Source organism: Pelmatolapia mariae, linkage group LG5 (assembly GCF_036321145.2).
Source record: "Pelmatolapia mariae isolate MD_Pm_ZW linkage group LG5, Pm_UMD_F_2, whole genome shotgun sequence".
NCBI classification, from domain to species: Eukaryota; Metazoa; Chordata; class Actinopteri; order Cichliformes; family Cichlidae; genus Pelmatolapia; species Pelmatolapia mariae.
In genome coordinates this window covers 13,471,075-13,494,547 of record NC_086231.1, presented here as the reverse complement: position 1 = coordinate 13,494,547, position 23,473 = coordinate 13,471,075, and the positions used below count along the sequence as shown (strand labels likewise).

The following is a 23,473-nucleotide window of genomic DNA, read 5'->3' as shown; positions in this document are numbered from 1 at the left end:
TGACAGAGGCCAGGCAAGAAACAGTATGAGAACGACTCATTTAAACAATGACTGTCCGTGGAGGAAGAGGAAGCCAGACGAAATCAATATCTGCCAACAGGAAACACCTGCAGTCCTCATGATTAGCATCCAAAGGAGGAAGCTTTAACCTCCTGAGTTCAGCTAATGCCCATCTAGAATATAGTAATAACATATAGTTATCTGGTGTAGCTACAATAAATACAACAAAACAACAAAACAATTAGAAAAAAAAAAAAAAACAATACACAATCACAATACATGTATCTCTCGCTCTCTCTCTATACACACACACACACACACACACACATATATATATATATATATATATATATATATATATATATATATACATATATATATATATATATATATATATATAACTGGCAAAAAACAAGCATAATTCTTATAACGCTTGAAACAAAATGTTGTTCAAAATGTGACAGCTTTGCTGTAGTTTCACTTCTAATTTGACTCTTTTCAGCCCTCTACAGAGCTTGCCCATAACTTCCTGTTCTACCCAAATACAGAGGTGTAATCATTTCTGCTTGGCTGCTGCACACCGTGCTGTTTATCTTTGGAGCTGCTGCTGAGATACAAGCCTTTTAACAGGGATGGCTCTTTCTGTGATTGCACTGATTTTAAGTGCTGGAGCTGCTTGTGGATATATACAAAGTAAGGCTACGACTGTCACTTGGCTTTTTGTGAGCAGCTCAGCTATGAGAAAGTGGAAGTATCCTGCAGAATTAAAAATGACTTAGTGTAGATCTTTGTTGTTTAAGTTGCAGGTATTGCTGTATAGGTGGTTTTCATGAAACATGTTTTAGCAGCCACAGTTAGTAAAGGATTATAAAAGGTAAAAAAAAAACCATCAGTCTGCTTTAGTTATAGAGCTGTGCTACAGTAGGTGAAAATACAAGAGGAAGAAAAAACAAGAACTTGAATTTAAATATGTCTTTCTCAGGAAATGTTTGCTGAACACCAGTCACATGGTAAAATGCGAGTAGTTTGGAATTTTTGAGTCTTGTTGTGATCTGAGCTCAGCCAGTGCTAGTTAAATTTGATGTTTTAAAATTGACAAAATGACAAACTGTTAGATCAAGACGTCGACTCCAATTCTTACATTTGCTTTGTGTTTACAAAAAAAATAATCTGTTGTACATTTAAATTACATTTAGCAATGTGACATTCAGCAATTTTTATTGCATTACATAGCTGGCTGGAAGTAGGGCCTGAGATTCTGGAATTTTTAAAGAGGATTTTAGGGGATTAAAATTCTGTATTGTGTTTGTACCTCTCACAATACAGATGCTACCAACTCACCTAACAACCATAACCAGGCCCATAACTAAATAAAAATGGAGGCCTTTGTATAAAAAAGGGTGTAATTCCCGAACAGCTAATGCTACTCTTTTTGTAAAACCCTGAATTAATTCTGAAAGTCTGCACTTCAGTGACATCTTCACTGTGGTGGTGTACAGAGGCAAAATGACAGAAATCATTGGTATGATTTCCTAAGCTTGTTAGCACTTTATCATGAAGACAGAGTTAGGCACAACATTGCTTTCTGTTCACTTCTGTTACATATTTAGCTACCTGCAGACACTAAGGTGAAATATGCTAGATAAAATGTGATGACAGATGTTTTTGTGCATTGTGTTCTGCAAAAACAAACAAAAACAAAAAAACATTAGCAATTTATCATATCAGCACTTATATTCATGTATATCTGTGTCAGGCCAGTATTTGCACACAACGTCAGCCAAACAATATGTCTGCCAGGCTCAAGTTGAAAGGCTAGAATAACTCTCATAAAGGGATCGTTGTATATTTTCACCTTTAAAAAAAATGTGAAAAATGCTATTTCAGTTTAAAGTTTGAAATAAAACAAATGCCTCAATTTTACCAAATGATAACAGGCTGCTGGTTTTTGTTTATGTCAGCATATTGGAGTGCATGCCGGTAGCCTGAGGGGTTGTACTGTGAAGAAAGTGCAGCACAGCCAAGCTCTGTATGCATTAGTGGCTTGACCAATCCTAAAACTCCAGTTGGAGATAATGCGTGCCATGACAGTGTTCCTTAGCTTTCTGCTTTCTGCTTCAGGTTCTGTGCATACTCATGAAAAGGGGTGTTTGACACGTCACATGACTCTTTCCCCACACAAATTGATCGCTGTGAGTGCAGCCTACGCTAACCTGCCCCAACCATAGACACTGTCACATAATGATGAGAAAATGGTGATGAACAACATAACAATGTAATGGTAAAATGCAACACTGTTGCAAATAAGACAGGCAATTAATGCTACAGAAAATTAATAATCAGCTGATTTAGTGCACAGAGTGGTAAAATAAACATTTTAATTCAAGTTAATATATTTATTTTAGTGCTGAGTGCACTCACTGTGCTAAGTGTATTTATAATGCGATGGCTCATTAGAGCTCTGAAACTTTAAAGTGCATACATTTAAAGATTAAAGGGTACTGTCCTATAGCGTAATAAAGGAGACATGGAAAGGTATTTTGTCAGCAGATTCAGGTGAAATTAATATGACTGATTGAACAGGTATTCTGTTCTGTGTTCAAGTAGCTGCAATTGGAGCAGTGTGAAAGAGACAGCAGCAGATTAAGCAGATTGGAGGCTGTTAGCCTAAGTGAAGATAAGACTAGCTGCAAACAGGGGAAAACAGCTGACCAGGGTTTGCTAAAAGTGAGTGAGGTCTATCATTCCCAGCTAATCACATATGGACACCTGTGAAGTGCTCAGTAAATATGGTAGTTTAAGCAAAGACACAGTGATTTGGTAAAAGCAACGATTTTAGTGCCTAAATCTAAAGAACGAGTGAATACAAAACAACTCTAGAAGAAAAGTGTTGTGTCCTCACTTGACATAGAGTTGACTTAAATTAGCCAGTTAGGCAGTAATTCATTAATTAACAACTCTGAAATAAAAACTACTCTTTTATTTCATACTAGAATATACTGAGTAGAAGAGCTACAACCCCTACCAGCCTGTTGGCTGCAGTTAAGGTCAGGAAAATCAGTGTGTAGAATGTTTGAACTGCTTCCATCATGTATTCATTTTGCACCTTCTTCTTTTCAGCACAGTCCCACAACTTCCATTACATCTATGGATGCTATGAATCTGATGATGTGCGGGTGGACGTTGTTATTGACGACGACGTGGTTGCATATGCCGATTTCAACAAGAAAGAGGTAGTGTGGGTGTTACCTCACTTGCCACAACCTGCAAAAGACATCAAGAAAATGGCTTATGAAATCGCCAAAGCCAGCACTGCACACTGTCACAGCGTTTTGGGTAAAGCAAAAAATGCTGATCCCGGCGCTCCCCTACGGCAAGGTACTGATCTTGGCACACTTCATTGCGAGCATTCGTTTAGCTCAGCCTGATCGAGGGGAAGAAAGAACACTGTTGATCCAACTGAAAGCAGATGTAACCAGAAAGAATTAAGAGAGCACATACCGGGTTTAAAATATCTCTTTTCTGTGACTTACTTACACAAGCTGCTTTGAAACTAAGTGCTCCAGGCAGGTGCTAGACTGGTGGAGCCTTAATTACACAGCTAATCAGTGACCTTCTCTCTGGCTTGAAAAATATATTGAGACAGAATCACCTTTGAAAAGTAATTATATACTATTAAATTAGCTTGAAACTTGTGTTACAGTGGCCTTTCTAAACTACTCTAAGGCAGTCTCCTTCCATAAACTGAACTCTGAGATGAGATCTGCTTTTGCCAGCATTTTCTTAGAAATTATAGATAAGATGAACAAATGCAATGTGTGTGGTGTCATTTTGTGCAGCAAACTCACAGAGAATAGCTGCCTGACTCTGTAGACTGTTATTTTAGTGTTTGGAGTTTCTCTCAAATGAAAGTGCAGCATAGTTGATGATGATGAAAAACAAAGCTCAAAGAGGGTCAAGTGGCAATGAGAAAATATTCTGGAGGTCAGCACAGGTACAAATCATTTCTTTTCAATCCAGCCCATTATGTCTGTGAATTATAACCATGCACTGCTGGATATCTCATTCTGCTTCTTAGCGCAGATTAAATTAAACTGTCAATAGAGCATTTTAGCTTTGTTATTACTCCGCTGACTGCACATCGTAATGTCTACAGAATAATGACACCATTAATGTTTAGATTGTTTCCATTCAAGCTTTACTTTTGCTGTCTGTCTGCCATTGCGTATGAACTTTCCAGAGAAAAAGCAGTCTGTTCCCATCTTTATTTATTACCTTTTTATATTTAGTACCTTTATTTACTTTACGAGTTAATTACACAATATATTTTTAAGGAATAAATGTCCAAAAAAACTGCCTGATGTAGCAAATATGACACAAGTGAAAACTCTCATATGCAAATTAATATTTGTTTCTCATCAGAAGGCTCAATAAACACTCAGAATTTTCTGGCAATTATTTCATGGTTCAGCCTTGAAATTAATAAACATCAATAAGGCCTCCTCACCTCAAAATTCTCATATATTTCTTTCTTTTTTTTTTCGGTTGGTGTGTAAGCAAAATATTCAGTTTTTCTTTCATCATATTTTTAAACCAGAAGCCTAGCTTATATTTTAATTTCTGAGTGCTTTTTTGTGCCTAGTTTTAGTTGTTAGTTTTGGTTTAGTTAACTGCTATACCCTTGTGATGAATATGTAACCTGCAGAAAGATGATGACAGAGAAGCAACTCATTTAAAAATGCTACAGCCCCATTAGGAGCCCTTCTGGCTTCTACTGGCACATTTGCAGTTTTTTTATGGTAATAGTCTCGTTAAAATATTAAAATAACCTCCGGCACCAACAATGTTTGTCAAAAAAAAATGCAATGCAAAAGAAAATACAATTTTCATTTTTTTAGATGTTTTAATGTCTCTGTCCATGTCTTACATTTTATATCTGTGAATTTGTTATATATTCTTAATTCTATCAAGGTAATATTTCTTGGGGGGGATTTTGCTCTAAAAGTATGAAATGTGTCACTCTTTGACCAGATCCTCCTGACATCTACATCTATACCCGGTATGAGGGGGAAGCCAGTGTGATGAACACTCTCTTTTGTGTGGCCAACCACTTCTACCCACCCACCATCAACTTCACATGGACCAAGAATGGAGTGGAGCTCACAGAGGGTGTTGCAAACTTACGCTATCGTCACAATCGTGATGGGACATTCCACATGATTTCTACGCTTCTGTTCACTCCACAACCTGGAGACTATTATATCTGCACGGTGGAGCATCAAGCTGCGCAAGTGCCTGTCAGCAAGAGCTGGGGTAGGATTATTGCCTTATAATATAAAGTGCCTGAAGTAACTGCTGTTGTGATTTGGCACTTCATAAATAAAATTGAATTAAACTGAACTGAACTGTTTTTATGAATAAGCCAAGGACTCTTGAGATTCTCCTCATTAGACAATCAGGTGACGATACCAATTTTAGAACCCTCCTGCAATACCAATACAGTGTTAGATTACATTTTTCTTTTTACATGTAAGGTTTGTAACATTATCGCTTTCATACGTCCTAGATTAGCAAGCTGTTTGAAGCAAAAAGCAGCCTCCTAACATTCATGTTCTGTGAATCGGGGAACCCTCCATCTACCGTCTGATGACTTATATTTAATTTATGCTTCCTATTGTCACCCTTCTAAGCAGTTGCACATGTCAAAAATGATATCACAGTTCACTGGATTTGTATTGTGATATGGTTCTTGTAAACCTCGCTCTTGGTTGGAGGCATGCATCTATGAGAGGGTTTGGTCATGTTAATGCTGGAGCTCAGAAATATCCAGCTTAGAGAGAGGGAGGAGGTGCAACAGTTTCAAAAAAATAAGGAATCCTGAAGAAATTTTTAAAACATACAAAGAGAAAATCTCTGTGATTTTTTTCATTTGACTTTTTCTATTCCCACACCAGCGCTGATGCAGAGTTGCAGCACTTAGAACTTAGGAGAAAACTACAATGAGTCCAAGCATGCCTCAAGCAAAAAAAATGTTTGGCTTTGGTTGTTGACATGTGCAACATGCCAATATTAGGGGCTTTTGGGCTAGCTAGAGGATATCCAGGAAAAGATTTCCTGTTCCCTGTGCTGGTAACTGTTTTTAAAGGCTAAAGAAAAACTGAGTAGCTTTCACGTGAAAGCCAGTGTTTTCTTGACTGAAGCATAATCCTTTTTTCACACCTTTACCTGCATACAACCAAAGCCTGCTCGAATGCAGTGCCTCCTTTTCAGACTCTATATTAAAAAAAGTCATCTGGCTTCCTATGTTTACCTTAAATAACAGCAGTCATAGAATTATTACAAGCAGGCCTTTTTAGACATAAACAGATGCGATTTTCAGTCATTTCAAAATACACAAATAAAAGATGTTTTTTTAATTTTATTTTCAGAGTTGAAGGAAAACAAGAGCAGAGTGAGCCCTGCCGCCGTGTTTTTCAGTGTGAGTGTCTTTTTGTGCCTGACGGGATTCGGGACTGGAGTCTTCTTTTTCATCAAGCAGCCAAATTAATGTCTTCAAATTTGAGATTGAATTAATTAAATTAACTTTAATCATTCAATCTTTAATCCTCTGATTAACTGGTTTTATATGTACGAGCAAAACACATCAAAAAACATAAAAATCCAGTATCTTGTGCTTACAGATAACCTTTCTATATCACTGCATTAATAGTAAATGGCAGTTTGTTTACCTAATGTGTTTAATGTGTACTTACAATTTGTATTGTTTTTCACTTGATGATGTGGTGTTAATATACTTTGATTTTTAATAAATAGATCATTACTGGGGTTGTTATATGATCAACAATATATGACTTTATAACACGCAGACCTACAAAATAATTTGTGTAGAATAATTCATCCCTGCTAAGAATTTATAGATAAATAAAGCAAACATCTTGCACAACTGTGAACTAAAGAGTTGTAATGTCTTTGTTTGTTTGGTTTGAGGCAGGTATGTGCGATGTTTAATAGTTTTTGAAGACTAGCTCGTTGGCGCCCTCTGCTGCACTCCAGGCTGAATGGCAGCCGGGTCAGCAGGAATGTCCGGCGGCGCCGTTGTTTCATTTATTTTTGTCCCCCTATCAACGGGCTCCCCTTATGTAGTTCCACAACACGCATGTAACACGACCAACAAACTCTGGCGACATGAGTGCTGATAGTTGTGGTGGAAAAGTGGCTTTACGGAATCTGGTCAACTCCATCAACTGTATCCGAGACCGAGTCAGAGGTAACTGTGCCACATTATCTGTCTGTGTTGTCACAAATGAAACTGCTTAACCATAAAAGCTTATGTCAAGCTAGCTAAACGTGCTAACATATGTGCTAACATTGGTATAAACTTTAATGTTAACTGTTGTCGATTTACGAGTTTAACTGTTTGTTAAACTCGATTCGTGAGTTTAGCAGCAGTTAACGAGTTTGACTGCTGTTTGTTAGCAAACAAAGACGGGGATTTAGCTAATGTAACATACAGCGATAAAGACATTTGGCACTTTATTACGTGACCCAGCTACATTTGGCTGCTATTTCCTGTTCGCTTTTATTCAGGTTTTTATTCCCAGGTTTTGTAGAAAATGGAGGTTGGGGCTTTTTGTCTTGCTTTTTTCAGTTATATTATCTTGTCCTCATCTTAACTGACCTAAATGGGACATTAGACCTCAGTGTTACTCGGTATATAGAGTGTGTTTCATGAGTCAGTTTTGTGACAAACAAAAACAACTGCTTGTGCAGGATATAAGGATACTTAAAGGTTTGCTTTTACAAAAGAGTGTATAGCTGGAATACGAAAAAGTGGACAATGGACAATATCAGACATTTTAATACGAAAAAAATGTTTTTCAAGACAAACATACAGACAGGAACTAAAGCGCCACTCAGCCCTAAGTGGCCCTTTAGTTACTGCCAAAAATCCAAAACACCTACTTTGTTGTCGTCATCATAATATTCAGACATTTCATTATGTCTAAAGCAGTGGCCAGCTAATTGTAGTTGATCATTTAATTATTGAATTTTTCAATCTAGTTTATTAATTATTTAGTATGAGGTCCGTGTTTTTCTGCATATGGGAGGTTTTGGTCTTCCCTCTGAAGAAAACCCAGTATATAAAAGCCCAAATATGTTTTGTTTTTTTGTTTTTTTCCAAAGTAATGTCCAGAAATGACACAGAAATGCACTGACTTTTGTTAACACTTGAGAAGATGAGTCTGATCAAAACTGACAGCTTTAACCCAAGAAACCCTTAAATATTAAAGATTGTAAGAAAGAAATTTTTGTGCCATTGAGTTGTCTTTAAATCCTATTTTCTGTTACAGTGATTTTAAACAGCAATAGAAGCTAATTCTCCTATTTCAGAAGTTGAAACTAGATTATTTAAAGAATAAATTATTGTAATAATTGTTTGTACTGAAAATAATTCTCTGCACTTTGATAACAGTGAAGTTGCAAGGAATTTTTTGAAAGAGGGATAGCAGCAAGAGTGAAAGGGGAGGTTTACAAGATCGTAGTTTGAACTTCTATGATGTATGGGGACAGTGGGACTAAAGTGGGAAAAAAACAGGAGGTGGAGCTGGAGGTGGCAGAGTTTAAGAATTTCTTTGGAGTTATCAGCATGGACAAGATTAGAAATGAGTACATCAGATGAACAGGTCAGACTGAGCAGTTTGGAAACAAAGTTAGAGAGGCAAGGCAGAGATGCTTTGAACATGTGCAGAGGAGGGATATGGAATATCCTAGGCAAAGGGTGTTGTATATGGAGCTTCCAGGCAGGAGAAAAGGATGAAGACCACAGAGAAGATTCATGGATGTAGTGAAGGAAGACATGCCAAGGTTTGGTATGACAGAAGAGCATGCAGGGAAAGGATGAGATGGAGACAGATGATTGACTGAGCAGCCAAAAGAAGAAGAAACCTCTGCAGTTTAGCTTAAGAACCTGAACCAAGAATTTAGAACATTTTTTTTCCTTCACAGATGGAGAATCAAACGAGTCCGATGGAGCATTCAACCTCTCCAACTTCTGGGACACTTTGAGTTGAGTATCATGATCTCTTCCTGCTGTTTCAGCTCCTAGACTTTTGCATCGAACGTCCTTTGACAACTGACTGATGTTCATGTATTGTTACATTGAATGTTTTATGAGAAATGTATTTGCATTGTTTTTATAATGTTTTTGCAATGACTTATTTGATATTAAAAAAAGAAAAAGAAAAAAAGCATCAGGAGAATTCCTTCCTTCATTGTCTTGTTGTTACATGATACAACTGTCTGTGTCAACAGATCAGGCAGTGAAGGCAGTGTCCCAGGAAGCCACTAAACTCAGCCTGGCCTTCTCCAAACCTCCTCTGCCATCACAACAAGTCAGATTATTTCTGTAATCATGAAGTTTTTTCACTGAGCTGATAAACATATTGTTTTGAAGTCTGGTATAGTGTAAAAATAAGAAATAATGATGATGATGATGTGAGCTGAGCTCTTACTTAGAGCCATAAATTATTGTCATGTTTCTCAGGGTCTTGAAACCTTCTAAAGACCAGCACATCATTTGTTTTCTGTCTGTTTTTCCTCCACAATCTCCAGGATGGAGAGAAGCTGGCAGATTCCATCATGAAGAGCATCCTCACACTGTCTACAGTGTATTACTGGCTACCTAAGAGCCAAGGTAAAACCCTGTGAGCAGCAGAATAGTAGTGTTGTATTCAGATGAGCGAGGTGAATATGTTGCACTGCATTCATGTTTTTGCACCATTTCACAATGCCAGAATATCGGAATACACTAGTCAATCTAATCCAGACTCCAAAAGCCAGAGCAAGTGCCCGTCTGTGGGCTTATCTATTTACTTCAGTGCGATGCGCTTCTGTGTTTACTACGGTAGTACTAACAAAAGTCTTCACTCACCCCTGAGTTTTTTTCGGAAAATTGAAACAACTTATTGAAATGTGCAATTATAGACGGCAATACAGTTTGTATAATTTGTATAATTATAGAGCCATAAACAGTTTGTATAATTCTAACAAGTCAATATTTGGTATGACCCCTTTTATTCTTTAGCACAGCCTGAACTCTCTTAGTCAAACTCGTCTTCTATTTGTCTAGTTTCCTCAGACCTTTGCTCCACTCACAGTGAGACAAAGTGAGAGGAGGGAAAAAAGAAAGTATCTCCAATGCAGCAACAGCAGTATTCACACTTTAGCTCAGTGTCAAAGTCTCACAAATAACTTAAATACCATAAATATATATTTTTGTTATTTTACTGCTAAAATCATGCAATATAAATGAAGCAAACTGTATTCTTGGATGTATTTATTTGTCACATTATATTTCACAAATTTAGGAAAGAATTGTTTAGGAATTGTTTAACCTGTTATTGCCTTAAGTATAGAGAATGATTTCTAGTCTTTTCCTCATATTCAAGTGTACAGCTTCATAATTTAACACTGGTATCAGTAGATATCTGAAGCTGAGGTGTCTGAATCGGACTGGAGAACATCAGATCGATGCGTCCTTACCCACTTATTCACCGCTGGAATTAAGTAATAGTAACATAATTTTTGAACTTACAGCTCATTCTGTGTAATCACATGGCACAAATACTTCACTTCACATTTGGTTTGAACAGAACAAGTGTGATTCATTTTAATGGTTTAGAATTAAAAAATAAAACTTATGTACAGAAACAGTCATTATAACTTTCTTGATGCTGATGTTGTCAACATTTATTGTGTTGTGAGTTGATTTGAAATAAATGTAGATCCGTACCTTTATTGCGACTTCAGTGTCAGAGTGTTTTGACCTTCTGTTCTCTCGGTGTCTCAGGGCTGGCTCTGCGTCGACTGGTCAGAGATGCTACTGTGGAGGTTCTAGAGGGAGTTGCACAACTGGTAGAGGTCATAGTGAGCTCACCTCTAGAAAGGTATGCACACCAAACCCAGCATTTTACATGATGTGGGACCATTTTAACGTGTTAACGCTGACAGCACTGCTTTATAAACCAAAGGTAGATTATATATTTACTTTGTTGAAGAAGCACCACCAGGAGTAAACATTTACAAAAGCTTCAGATTTAGGAGATTATGTTTCTATTTTAAGCAAAACAAAAAGGTTGTAAGGTATTTTCTTTATATTCCTCTTTCTGTTTTCTTTTCAATGTATCATCTTCTTCCTCGTTCTCCTCCCAACACTTTCTTCCAGTCTCAGCCAGGAACAGCTGATGTCAACAGGAGGAGTGTGGTCTGCCTGCGACCAGTTCCCTCAGTTGTCAAAAGGTCTGTTGACAAAGACAAAACAAAACAAACCAGTAAAATGATGTTTGACTCCAGACTTTCAGGGAGTTCTTTTATGATACTTTGAAACAGTGAAGTTTTTAGGAAAAGAAGCAATAAAACACTATAAATTTGGAAAAAAGGATTTGTGAAGTATCAAAGTAAAAATAATTATTCTGCAGAAAAGTGTTCCACATCACTGTTAAATTGATTAATATTATTGCTGCTTATGTTTAAGGTTGAGCTTATTTAAAATATTTCAAATTTAAGTTTAATGTTCAGCATCATATTTTATGAAGCATGTTGTGGCTGTCTTGTGAGGACCACATATTGCAGAAAAAACAAAAACAAACTGTTGTTCATGAGCTCTGAAACACAACCCTGCAAGTTGATTTTTTTTTTTAAGTATACTGTGCTAGCTGAGCCAACCTGGTCATTTTGCTTGTTTTTTTAGACTAGGTATAGTCAGAGCTGCCTGCCCTTTTCCATCATAGTCAGCTTTCCTAGCTAATGTACTAAAGGCATTATTAACAGTTTTTTCACTCTTCATCTTCTCTATATCAAACATGTTGGCCAAGGGGCGTGCAGATCGTAACTGATCCCAGAGCAGTTAAAGTGGACCCAGTGGCAGCTGTCAAAGATTAGAGGTTACCCACAATGCAAATGTGCAAACCACCAGAGAAAAGGTGGCCAGTCGGCTCCAGTCATTGTTAATTGAGATGGATAAACCAATAAAATGGAGACAGCTGCAGTTTCCTATGATTATGAAACAAGTGGAGCTTTAAGCGATGATAGCCAGCTGTGGCCACAAGACGGCTTCATGACAGCACTGTGACATAAAAGGACAGATTTCTTTACTTTTGTGTGTTTTATGTGCTTGGCCTGACAGAACGCCACTGCTTTGAAGTTACATGTTAATATTAGAAGCAGGAGATATCTTTACTTTGATAATGCTTTATATGCCTTTACATTTACATTTAAGGTAAATGCCTTTACATTTACCTTTACTCAGTCGCCTATTTTTTGAGGTGACTGAGGTCCTTCAACATCTGCCAGAAAATGCTCAGGATTTTCTATGAGTCTGTTGTGGCCAGTGCGATCCTCTATGCTGTTGCATGCTGGGGGAGCAGGCTGAGGGTCGCAGATGCCAACCGACTCAATAAACTGATTCGTAAGGCCAGTAATGTTGTGGGGATGGCGCTGGACTCCCTCAAGGTGGTGTCGGAGAGGCGGATGTTGTCCAAGATAAAGACAATGTTGGATAACACCTCCCACCCACTTTATGACATGCTGGTCTGTCACAGGAGCACGTTCAGTGAGAGACTGAGATTACCGAAAAGCACCACTGAACGACACAGGAAATCATTCCTGCCTGTGGCCATTTCTCTGTACAACTCTTCCACTTAACACACTGTTTACTGCAACAGCTACACCCTTCTTGCACATGTTCTTTTTCAGCTATTTATTAATAAGTGACTTTTATATATATATATGCCTGTATATATTGTGTTATTCTTAGTTAGTGTATTGTCTTTGTTAATGTTTGTTTATAATGGAGCACTGTAACGAAAAATTATTTCCCCTAGGGATCAATAAAGTATTCTGATTCTGATTATGACAGCAATAGCAGTATTACTATTAAGCCTGCAGGTGGGGATGTTTTTCTCCCAGTCTAACCACTCGTCTGTGTATCAGTGCCATAAGCTGTTTCATCAAAACCAAAATGTCTACATTTAATAAAGAATAGGTGTGACCTGGAATCCATTTAGATCCATTTATATTCATTTTTGGATTGATAGAAATGATGCTAGAAACACGAAAACAGAGAAAGTACATTTATCCACAAATTTCGACATCACAGTTAAGTTATCAAAAAATCTGCCGGCAGACGAGTGTTTTAGCTGATACACAAAATAAGAAAACTTTAAATATTGATATAGGAGGATTCTAGTCTTTCAATGGTAATTTTGCTCAAAGTTTTACAAGGTTTTAATAATGGGTATATTGATCTTCTGTAGATAATAAGGCAGCAGTGGTCGTGGTTCTGTCGTGTGAGGTTCGAGTTGTGAAAGATGCCATAGAGGAAATTGAACAGGTATACACACACACACACACACACACTGTGAATTTCATATTTGCTCCGGTGTTTATAACTAGGCCTTTATTTCAAAAGAAACATTATTATTACTATCATTATTATTATTATTATTATCAATATTATTATTCGTTCAATTTTAGAAGTTTTCTTTGTGTATTTTTTTTATAATAATAAAGCCAGCAGTGCCAGAAAGTGCACTTGAAGCTGGCTGATGAAAGAAAGTCAGTCTCCATAGACTCCAATTTTACAGCAAAATTGAACATGTTTATATTCTGGTATGGTTTTGGTCTAGTTTCACCCCTCATAAGAACTGTAATGGCAAAAATATGTTGCCTATCAAATCCCATCAGGCATTAGCTGAGGGTGAAGACCCATTCAACGACGTACTCGATGATGACCAGGATGGAGATGAACCCCGAGGCAACCAGGATACGTACTGGTCAGAGAACGATCGGCAGGTGATTGGTGCGTGCCAGGGACTGATAAAAGCAGCAGCAGCTTGTCTGAGGAAACTTAAATCAGCTGTCAAATCCAACGGTGACTTCAGCACTCCTCAGAACGTGTCACAGCTTGACGACTTGGCTGATATCAGCAAAGAAATCAGCCCTGGGTAGGCACATGCATACAAACACACACACACAGGAGTCAAGACTTCACACTAGTAGAAACAAAAAAACTAAACAGCACAAAATTTTGTAACAGTTAAACCCTGGATGCTTATACTTCTTTAACTAATGCAGACATTCTTATATGTTCTAATATAAATAATTATGGTTTCCATAGTTTTTATGCAAATCAAAATGTGTGTTTGGGGTCATAATTAAGGTTAAAATGCAAATTCTGTTGCAAGTTTTAATGATGTCACAGACATGCAGACTCACCTTTGTCGTTGGCTGTCTTTTCTCCTTAGCGTTGATGATCTGGCCCTTTGTCTCTACCCCCCCATGGATTATAATGGCGTCGAAACCAATGTAAGACACGCTCAGAGTGTCATGCTGTTTCCAGGCCTGTGGTGTTGATCTGCTTGTGTAATTTATGTGAACTGTGCTCGTATGTAAAGTGACAAGAGTGCAGGGGAGTCAGATGTGTACAGAAAAGCTTTTAACTTCAGTTGATCGCTGTTTCACTGCCTTGCTTTTTCACAAGACAGCGTATAAAGTATCACAGGGAGCCAAACAACTGAAAATACCCCCCCACCTGTTCTGATACGTACTGCTGTAAATGGGTTGGAGAAACTACCATTTGTCCACTGTTTCCTAAAAATTGCTAGCTTGTCCCTCCCTCCTGATGACCTCATGCATTTTGTGAAAGAAAGTTTGACGTATAAGGGAGCAGCATTTAATCTGTTATGTCTGTCAATCATGAAAAGGGATCATTTTATAACTCTGCAGTTGCACAATCTAACACTGATGCTCAGAGCAAACAAAGAAATGCTAATATAAACAGGGCATGAGCATTTCTTTGTGGTCAGGAAGGAATATTCCTGACTTGTAATTTCCTAAAAAGTATATTTGTGCTTCTGAATTTTCTCAGTTCCCACTCTTTTTCCAAAGTATTGAACACAGCTCAGACTATTTTTACTAAACAGCAAATTAAATGTATTGGAACTACACTTTTAAATGGGCCTGTTATAATCTTTATTTATCATATTATGGGCTGTGGTGTAGCCTCTCAGATCATCCTCTGTTTAAAAACAAATCGTTTTATTTTATGACTCCTTTTATCGCAACTTTCTTCTGATTGGCCACATTTTGCAAATAAAAGGTTTGGGCAGTAGATGAGTGGGACTTCTTTGATTAGAGTCAGAGCTGTGTGCCTGAGATGACGATATTAAGGATGTCCAATCTCTGTCGTATATGATCCAAAAAAACATGTTATGAAACAGAGTGTTTAGAGGGGACTCAAGTCTGAATTTGGGGGGGAATTATTTATTTGATCCTATACTGAATTTCTAAGTTTGCTTACTGACAAACAAATAAACAGTCTTACTTCTTATTTTTAGGGAAGTTTCATTTTAATAAAGAGAGACAGAATGATGAGAATGAGAAATATAGAAGAAAAACCACATTACATAAAGTTATAAAGTAATCTTGCTTCATGGGGTGAGGATGATCTTGAAAAAGGTGATGGATCAGTCCAAAACTATATGAAAGGAGCTTGTTGATGATCCAAAGGCACCTGAGAGTCTCTGTTCTTTTGTAAGTTAGCAAACTTAAAAATTCAGCAGGAGATAAAATAATTTCTTTCTCTCTTCATGTAATATAAATGTAGAACCTGAATAAAGACATTGTTTTTTCTCAACAGGTGTGTAAATTAGCAGCACTTCTAAAGAAAGTTCTGGAAATCATCAGGTAAGAGTCACTACAGTCAAAACAAAATGTTCTTAGACATTTTAGGTTAAGTGACACTACAACAAAACATGAAAATAAAACTGGAAAGCAGATTGTGCCTGGTCTAATTTGTCAACCAGTTTCCCTCGGGGAAAGTAGTTGGGTGTGTTAGAGAATGTTGAGAAAGAGGTGGGTGGAGTTTCTGAGAATCTGATCTTATCTGATCATGTTGTGTTACATCTTTTCAGGTTGCATGAACACTGAACATGTTCACATCAGTGTTGGACAATGTGGTTTCTTTCTATGAGTGATATGAGTGGAAAATGCTCTTTTATTGACTCTGTTTATCATTGTTCAGGTCCAGTCACGTGTGTGGGGAGTCAGAACTGACCTGGGTTCAGTTCTTAGATGGAGCCATCGATCACAACCTGCAGAAAGCCAAAGACCTCATTCAGCAGGAAAGCTAGTGTATCTGTGCAGTTAGGCGTGTTTCTGTTGGGGTTTTTTTTTTTGTTTTTGTATAAAAATGCTATGGATTTTGAAACAAGTAGAAATGTGTGCACAAAGAAAAATGATTAAGAGGTGGGACTTCTTACACTGTTTTTTGTGAGAACACAATGTAAGCTGCATAAAATAACATGTCATAGATCTCACTTACTTGGTACAAATAAACTGCATTTTCAGTTCTGTTAAAATGAAAAAACAGCTTCATCAACAGATTATGTAAGCAAAATAAAACAAAATCACTCTGGTCATTCATTTTGAATCCTCTACCTAGAAGAATGGTGAATGAAATATAACTTTCATGTTGATGGTCACAGAGACATAAAACAGTCTGAAGAATTACCGATCAAGTTTAAGTTAAAATGCTATTAAAATATTTGGTGACTTTGCCCAAAAATAAGGTTATGCATGTGCCAAGTTACTTGTTTTGATGACATCTTAGGGATACAGTTAGCTAAGAAAAAACGTGAATCCACTTATCCACAAGTGGATAAGGTCTGAAAGCAGTGCACACAAACACTGGGAAACGAAAGCTTTCTTTTCTCACTGTAGAAAGGTTTGTCTACCAAAATTATGCAGAAAGTAGATGTTAGTCCCTTTAAGGGGAAAATGCCACTGTTACGCCACCAACTGGTGTGCGAAGTCCCGTTTTTGAAGCCTTGTGGATTCATCATCTAGCAGTTTTCCCTCTTATTCCCAGAAATATAGGTATGGTTCAAAGCCCAGATCCTTACTGAACGACAAGTGGAATGTTCTGATATTAAACTTTTAAAAGATACAGTTTAACTGATTTTTTTATTTTTAGTTGACAGTACTGGAATAACTAAATAATCCATATATCCCCTTAAAGCCTAAAATATGAAATAATTGGAGGAAAATTACACTTTTTGTGAAAATGCAGACTGGACCATCTGACATTTTTTTTAAAAGATAATTTTAATTTCCATACATGACAAAAATCAGACTGATGATGTAGAAGTCTCAAAAACTCACAAAAAATCTGTGTGTTTGAAACATGATACACTAGGGGTTAAGGGGACATATATTGGGTTTTTGTGTAGCCCCTCTATTTAGCCTTCAGAGCACTCTGAACAGTTTTTGGATCTCAGGGATTATTTGTACAGTGCATCTGATATTCACAATGCTTTACTTGTTCCTATATTTCATCATGTTACAGCCTCATTGCAAAATGAGCTAAATTCACAATACCCCATAATTACAAAGTCATAAAAAGTTTGCTTGAAATTCTTGCAAATATAATTTAAATAAATAAATAGTATAACATGAGTTTTCACAGCCTTTGCCATGACACAGTTGGCAGCATTAAGCTCAGGTGCACCCTGTTTCCACTGATCATCTGTCTGACGTCTCTTCAGCTTCAGTAGAGTCGACCTGTGGGAAATTCAGTTGACTGGACAGGATTTGGAACTTGTCTATAAAAGATCCCATAGCTGACACTGCATATCAGAGCACAAACCAAGCCATGAAATCCAAATTACTACAGGACTGACAGTGGCAATGACCACAGCGGCCTCCATCATCTGTAAATGGAAGAAGTCTGGAACTAGCATGACTCTCCATAGAGCTGGTTTCCTGGCCAATATCAGCAACTGAGGTCTTGGTGAAAAGCCTGTCAGCGAGGTAACCAAGAATCTAATGGTCACTCTTTTTACTGTGTGGAGAGAGAATCATTGAGAAGGACAACTATTTCTGTAGCACTTTACCAATCAGACCTCTATGTCAGAAGCTACTCACAAAAAAAGGCTGTAATTGTTGCCAAGGGTGCTTTATCAGTGCATTTTTGTTTTTAACTTTTAATAACTTTGCAAGAATTTCAAGGAAACGTTTTTCACTTTGTGATTAAAGGGTGTTGTGTGTAAAGTTCTTGTGGTGAAAAATAAATGTAATACATTAATTTGTAATAAGGCTGTAACATGACAAAATGTGCAAGAAGTGAAATGCTGTGATTGTTTTCCACAAGCATACCACATTGTTCAAGACCGACAAACTTTACATACAATCCAGTAACAGAGACAAAGATGAACTTTCGACAGTGAAAAAGACAACCTTTAAAAGGTAAGCAAGATAAAAGGTGATGAATCAAATCACTGAGCGGTTTCAGCATTGGACTTAGTGTTTGGGCAGCAGAAAGTGAACCCACCCTAACTGTCAACCCATATGCAGTTTCAACACATTTTGTTTTTGCTGACTCAAGACAGACAAAAACGTGAACCAAAAGAAATATGGGATAGTCTGATACAAAGTTAGGCAATATTATTGCTTAGTCAACTTTAGATGATTCATGCTAATAGCATCCTATTCATGCATGACTACATTCATCAACTAAGAAGCTGCATGCTAAGACATGACACAAGCAGTGCCAGGGTGTTCAAAGTTTAAATTTTTTTAAACATCTATTAGCTTAGATTCCACATGATTGTTTACAGCGGTTACAACCCAGCTGCTCTGTAGAAAGAGGGGATTAACATTAATCAACCAGATGGAGGAGTTTGAACCACAGATAGTATTTAATAAGTAAAGCTTTAGAGTTTACTGGACAACCACAGGACACAAATTTTGAGGAACAAAGACTGGTGAAGTTACCTGTCTCACGTTTGAAAGGTCTCAGTTCTTGGAAGTAAAACAACAGTAGACCTCTAACAGGTTTCGTCATTTTTTTTCTGTGAAATGCAGGGTGTGGGCACCAATTGGAAGTAAGGGTTTGTCTACCCTAATTAATGCAGAAAGTAGTTGTTAGTCATTTCAAAGGGAAAAGTGCCACTGTTATGCCACCAGCCTTAGCTTTTTGAAACCAGGCTTAATGAGCAATCTGCAAATTGCATATCACTAAAACCCTAAAGCATACCAGATTTTACACTTTTTAGACTCTAATGAGGATCAGAATTTAGAAAATGAACATTAAGTACAGGAGGTGGAGGTAGCGACTGTGACCATAAATGCATCAGGAACATCTTTACAAAGTTCATGGATCAATGTATTTCCTGAAACAGTAATTTTTTTCCTGTTTACTTTGTCTGTCTAGGTTCAACTTTAATGAATTGTCATACTTTCACTGCTGTGATAACGTCATATTGGGTTTGTCTGCTCAGCACCAGTAACTGGTGAACACTGTGGAGAATTTAGCAGCTAAGGAGCCTGATATTGCCATCAAGAGTTGGTAAAGCTAAGAAAGATGTGAAATATTGGGTTCACAATAACATGTGTCATCTGCTTCATCTGTAGCAGGCTATAATGTTTTTGTGACCTGAAATAAAGGTTTTTTGTAAATTTAAAGTTACCTTGAACTGAAAGGCATCTTTAAACTAACCAATGTAAATGTAGGTTAAATGTACCTAGATGTTGATTTTATATTGTAAAAAATAGTATATGTAATAGTCACATAAATTTAAGTACAAATTTATGAAAATCATTTTTGTCCAGATTGTACAATATGTCCAAAGTCAAATTAGTCTTTTTTCATAGTGCAAAAAGCAAATGGGAAATAAAATCGAGCCTGTATGTCTACATGTGTTTTGTGGACTTGGAGAAGGGATTTGACCATGTCTGTCAGGGTGTTCTATGGGAGATGGATGGGGCTTGGAAGGGCTTGGTCTGCATAGCTGGCAATAAGTTGGACTCGTTCCAGGTGGGACTGGATTCCTCCAAGGCTGCCCTTTATCACTGATTCTGTTCGTCCACTTGGGCAGTCTCAAAATTTCATCTCTGCTTTTGGTGGATGATGTGGTTCTGTAGGCATTATCAGGTGGTGCGTGCCAGCTCGCACTGGAGGGGTTTGCAGCCGAGTGTGAAGCGGCGAGAATCAGAATCAGCACCAGCAGCTTCAAGTCTGAGGCCATGGTCCTCAGCTAGAAAAGGGCCGAGTGCCCACTCCCAGTCAGGGACGAGTTACTGACCCAACTGACGGAGTTTAAGAATCTTGGGGTCTTGTTCATGAGTGAGAGGAGATCCACAGATGGATTGGTGATGTACCGGTCCGTTGTGGTCAATAGAGAGCTGAGCGTAAAAACAAAGCTCTTGATTTACTGGTTGAGCTACGTCTCCAACCTCACCTATGATCATAAGCTTTGAGTAGTGATGCTAGAGAGATTATATCTCTCGGCTGGCCTGGGAACACCTTGGTGTTCCCCCGGATAAGCTAGAGGAGGTGGCTTGGGAGAGGGAGGTCTGGACTTCTCTGCTTAGGCTGCTGCCCCCACGACCTGGCCCCAGATAAAGCGGAAGAAGATGGATGGATAGTGACCAAAAGAACATGATTGCAGACACAAGTGCCGGAAATGAGGTTTCTCCGAAGGGTGGCTGGCCTCTCCCTTAGAGAGAGGGTGAGTTCAGCTACTCCTCTACATCGAAAAGAGCCAGTTGAGGTGGGTCAGGCATCTGACGAGGATGTTTCCTGGGAGCATCCTGCATGAGGTGTTCTGGGCATGTCCCACCAGGAGTAGTCTCGGGGGCAGACAAAGGACACGCTTTCGGCTGGCCTAGAAACACCTCAGTCTTCCACCCGGACAAGCTGGAGAAGGTTGCCAGGAAGAACGAGGTCTGGGCTTTTCTGCTTCGGCTGCTGCCCCCGCAATTTTTCTTATTTTTCTTATATTAAAATGTCTCAGTGATTAAAAGCATAACTACTTTAATTACCAATATAAAGAAGAGTTTCACTGGTGTGCCCACTTAAGATCAGAGTGGGCTGGCCCACAATGTAAAATGAGTTTGACATCCCTGCTGTAAGGTCTGTACCTCACAATGTACTTGGTGATGCCTCTTATTGTGAAATGGTGAAATAAACATAGAATTGATATTAAACTCCAGACTAAACTGAGGGATGAAAGACACAGATTGTAGGTTTTTATGTTGTTCTGTCCATTATCCACGGTCTGTAGGTAAAAGTGCAAGAGTCAAATATCTGAATCTGGACGTGTTGTTAATATTTTCTTGAGAACTTTATAATGAGTTCCCCAATTTTAACTGTGATTCAGTCTGTTTTTATGAAGATATTAGATTAAATGTCCAATTCTCACAATAGTAAAGAATGTTGCCAAAAATGGATCCAAATCTGGATGAACTGCAGAGGTTAATCACTTTTAAGCTAGATCAAACTTCACCTCTTGCAAAATAAATAAATAAATCCATCTATTGTTTGAGTAATTCTGCTAACAAAGAAAAAACCAAACCCACTGCATGACTTCACTACAAGAGGTGTGATTATTAGACCTGACTGTAACTTGTGGATTACAGTTTGTGATTACTAATGTGATTTAAACTGAGGAAACGCCTGGAAGCATCAAACAGTGAGCACAAACACTTGATTAGATGTTTATGCAGTATCTAGACTTTTGTTAATTACAGTGCAATATGCATTAGCTTAAAACTCATTACTCACTGTTAATTCACAGGTATATTAAACATAAACATAATCAGTACACATAAACAAAACAGTGAAGAAGGCGCAGCAGCGCCTCTTCTTTCTCAGGAGACTGAAAAGATTCGACATGAGCCCCCGCATCCTCAGGACCTTCTATCGCTGTGCCATTGAGAGCATCCTCACTGGATGCATCACCACCTGGTACGGCAACAGCACCGCTCACAACCGCAAAGCTCTCCAGAGAGTAGTGCGGTGTGCTGAACGGATAATTGGAGGTGAGCTTCCCTCCCTCCAAGACATCTACAGGAAGCGGTGCCTGAGGAAAGCGGGGAGGATCATCAAGGACTCCAGTCACCCCAGCCATAAACTGTTCAGACTACTTCCATCAGGAAGGAGGTTCTGCAGCATCCGGTCCCGTACCAGCAGACTGAGAGACAGCTTTTTCCATCAGGCCATCAGACTGCTGAACACTTCATAGACACCTCACCCTCACTACTGGAACTTCAACATTATGCACTCCATACTGTATATAAATACCACTGTTTTGCACATACCAACCTCTGTATATTTTATATATCTTATTTTATTGTTTACTTTATTTCATTTGTAAAACATGTATATACATACTATATACACACTCAAACACACACACGTAGAAAAACATATTTAGTATACACATTCAGTAATGTATATACCTTTACATATTGTACATATATTTATTACTTTTTAGATTAGCCATTTTTATATTTTGCTTGTTTTACATTATTGTATTTTGCACAACTCTGTTGCTTGTGAAGCTCGCACACAAGAATTTCACTCACATGTACTGTACCAGTGTACCTGCACATGTGATGTGACAATAAAAGTGATTTGATTTGATTTGATTTGATATTAGTATAACGCATTGCACTAATGTGGCCCAATATACAGTCCCCACTATAATGTTTGATGGTGGGGACTGTGATCCCCTCCCTTTCTGAAGGAAGGGGATCACAGTGCATGCTTGCATTCATGGTTCCCTCAATTAACTGTAGCTCCCCAGTGCCAGCAGCAGTCATGCAGCCCCAAACAATGACAACCCACCACCATGCTTGACTGTAGGCAAGACACACTTGTCTTTGTACTCCTCACCTAGTTGCCGCCACACTCCCCTGACACCATCTGAACCAAAAAGGTTTATCTTGGTCTCATAAAACCACAGGACGTGGTTCAAGTAATCCATGCCCTTAGTCTGCTTGTCTTCAGCAAACTGTTTGCGGGCATTCTTGTGCATTATTTACAAGAAGCTTCCTTCATGGACGACAGCCATTTGATGCAGTGTGTGGTGCATGGTCTGAGCACTGACAGGCTGACCCTCCATGCCTGGCAGCACTGATACATCTATTTTCAAAAGACAACCTCTGGATATGACACTGAGCATGTGCAGTCAACTTCTTTGGTCGACCATGGCGAGGTTTGTTTCTGAGTGGAACTGTATGGTCTTGGCCACTGTGCTGCAGCTCAGTTTCAGGGTGTTGGCAATATTTTTATAGCCTAGGCCGTCTTTATGTAGAGTAACTTTTTTTCAGATCGTCAGAGAATTCTTTGCTATGATGTGCCATGTTAAACATCCAGTGAAGTTGAGAGAGTCTGAGAGCAATAACACTAAATTCAACACACCTGTTCCCCATTTGCACCTTAGACCTTGTAACACTAACGAGTCACATAACACCAGTGAGGGAAAATGGCTAATTGGGCACAATTTGGCCATTTTCATTTAGGGGTGTATTCACTTTTGTTTCCAGCAGTTTAGGCAATAATGGCGGTGTGTTGAGTTATTTAGAGTGACAGCAAATTACACTGTTATACAAGCTGTATACTGACTACTTT

At 38.2% G+C, this 23,473-nt stretch overlaps 2 protein-coding genes across 2 annotated transcripts; both read left to right on the top strand.

Moving 5' to 3' along the window:
* The first annotated feature begins 576 nt into the window (after positions 1–576).
* Positions 577–6,898, top strand: LOC134627011 (H-2 class II histocompatibility antigen, A-U alpha chain-like). Its single transcript, XM_063472921.1, has 4 exons — positions 577–693; positions 3,121–3,378; positions 5,032–5,313; positions 6,429–6,898. Exons 1-4 carry the CDS (start codon positions 633–635, stop codon positions 6,545–6,547), a joined length of 720 nt encoding a protein of 239 aa, XP_063328991.1. The 5' UTR covers positions 577–632; the 3' UTR covers positions 6,548–6,898.
* Positions 6,899–7,138: 240 nt separating this feature from the next.
* Positions 7,139–16,482, top strand: ccndbp1 (cyclin D-type binding-protein 1). The gene is made up of 11 exons (XM_063472920.1): positions 7,139–7,267; positions 9,007–9,066; positions 9,313–9,392; positions 9,613–9,694; positions 10,850–10,946; positions 11,225–11,298; positions 13,314–13,390; positions 13,744–14,003; positions 14,304–14,364; positions 15,698–15,744; positions 16,082–16,482. The coding sequence occupies exons 1-11, from the start codon at positions 7,186–7,188 to the stop codon at positions 16,188–16,190; spliced, it is 1,029 nt and encodes a 342-aa protein (XP_063328990.1). The 5' UTR covers positions 7,139–7,185; the 3' UTR covers positions 16,191–16,482.
* Positions 16,483–23,473: the final 6,991 nt, after the last annotated feature.

Coding starts and splice junctions, on each gene's coding strand:
- ccndbp1 (XM_063472920.1), top strand. CDS start 7,186: ATGAGTGCTGATAGTTGTGGTGGAAAAGTGGCTTTACGGAATCTGGTC. Junction 9,067..9,312: donor CAACTTCTGGGACACTTTGA/GTTGAGTATCAT, acceptor CTGTGTCAACAG/ATCAGGCAGTGAAGGCAGTG. Junction 11,299..13,313: donor GTTCCCTCAGTTGTCAAAAG/GTCTGTTGACAA, acceptor GATCTTCTGTAG/ATAATAAGGCAGCAGTGGTC.
- LOC134627011 (XM_063472921.1), top strand. CDS start 633: ATGGCTCTTTCTGTGATTGCACTGATTTTAAGTGCTGGAGCTGCTTGT. Junction 3,379..5,031: donor CGGCGCTCCCCTACGGCAAG/GTACTGATCTTG, acceptor CTCTTTGACCAG/ATCCTCCTGACATCTACATC. Junction 5,314..6,428: donor GCCTGTCAGCAAGAGCTGGG/GTAGGATTATTG, acceptor TTTTATTTTCAG/AGTTGAAGGAAAACAAGAGC.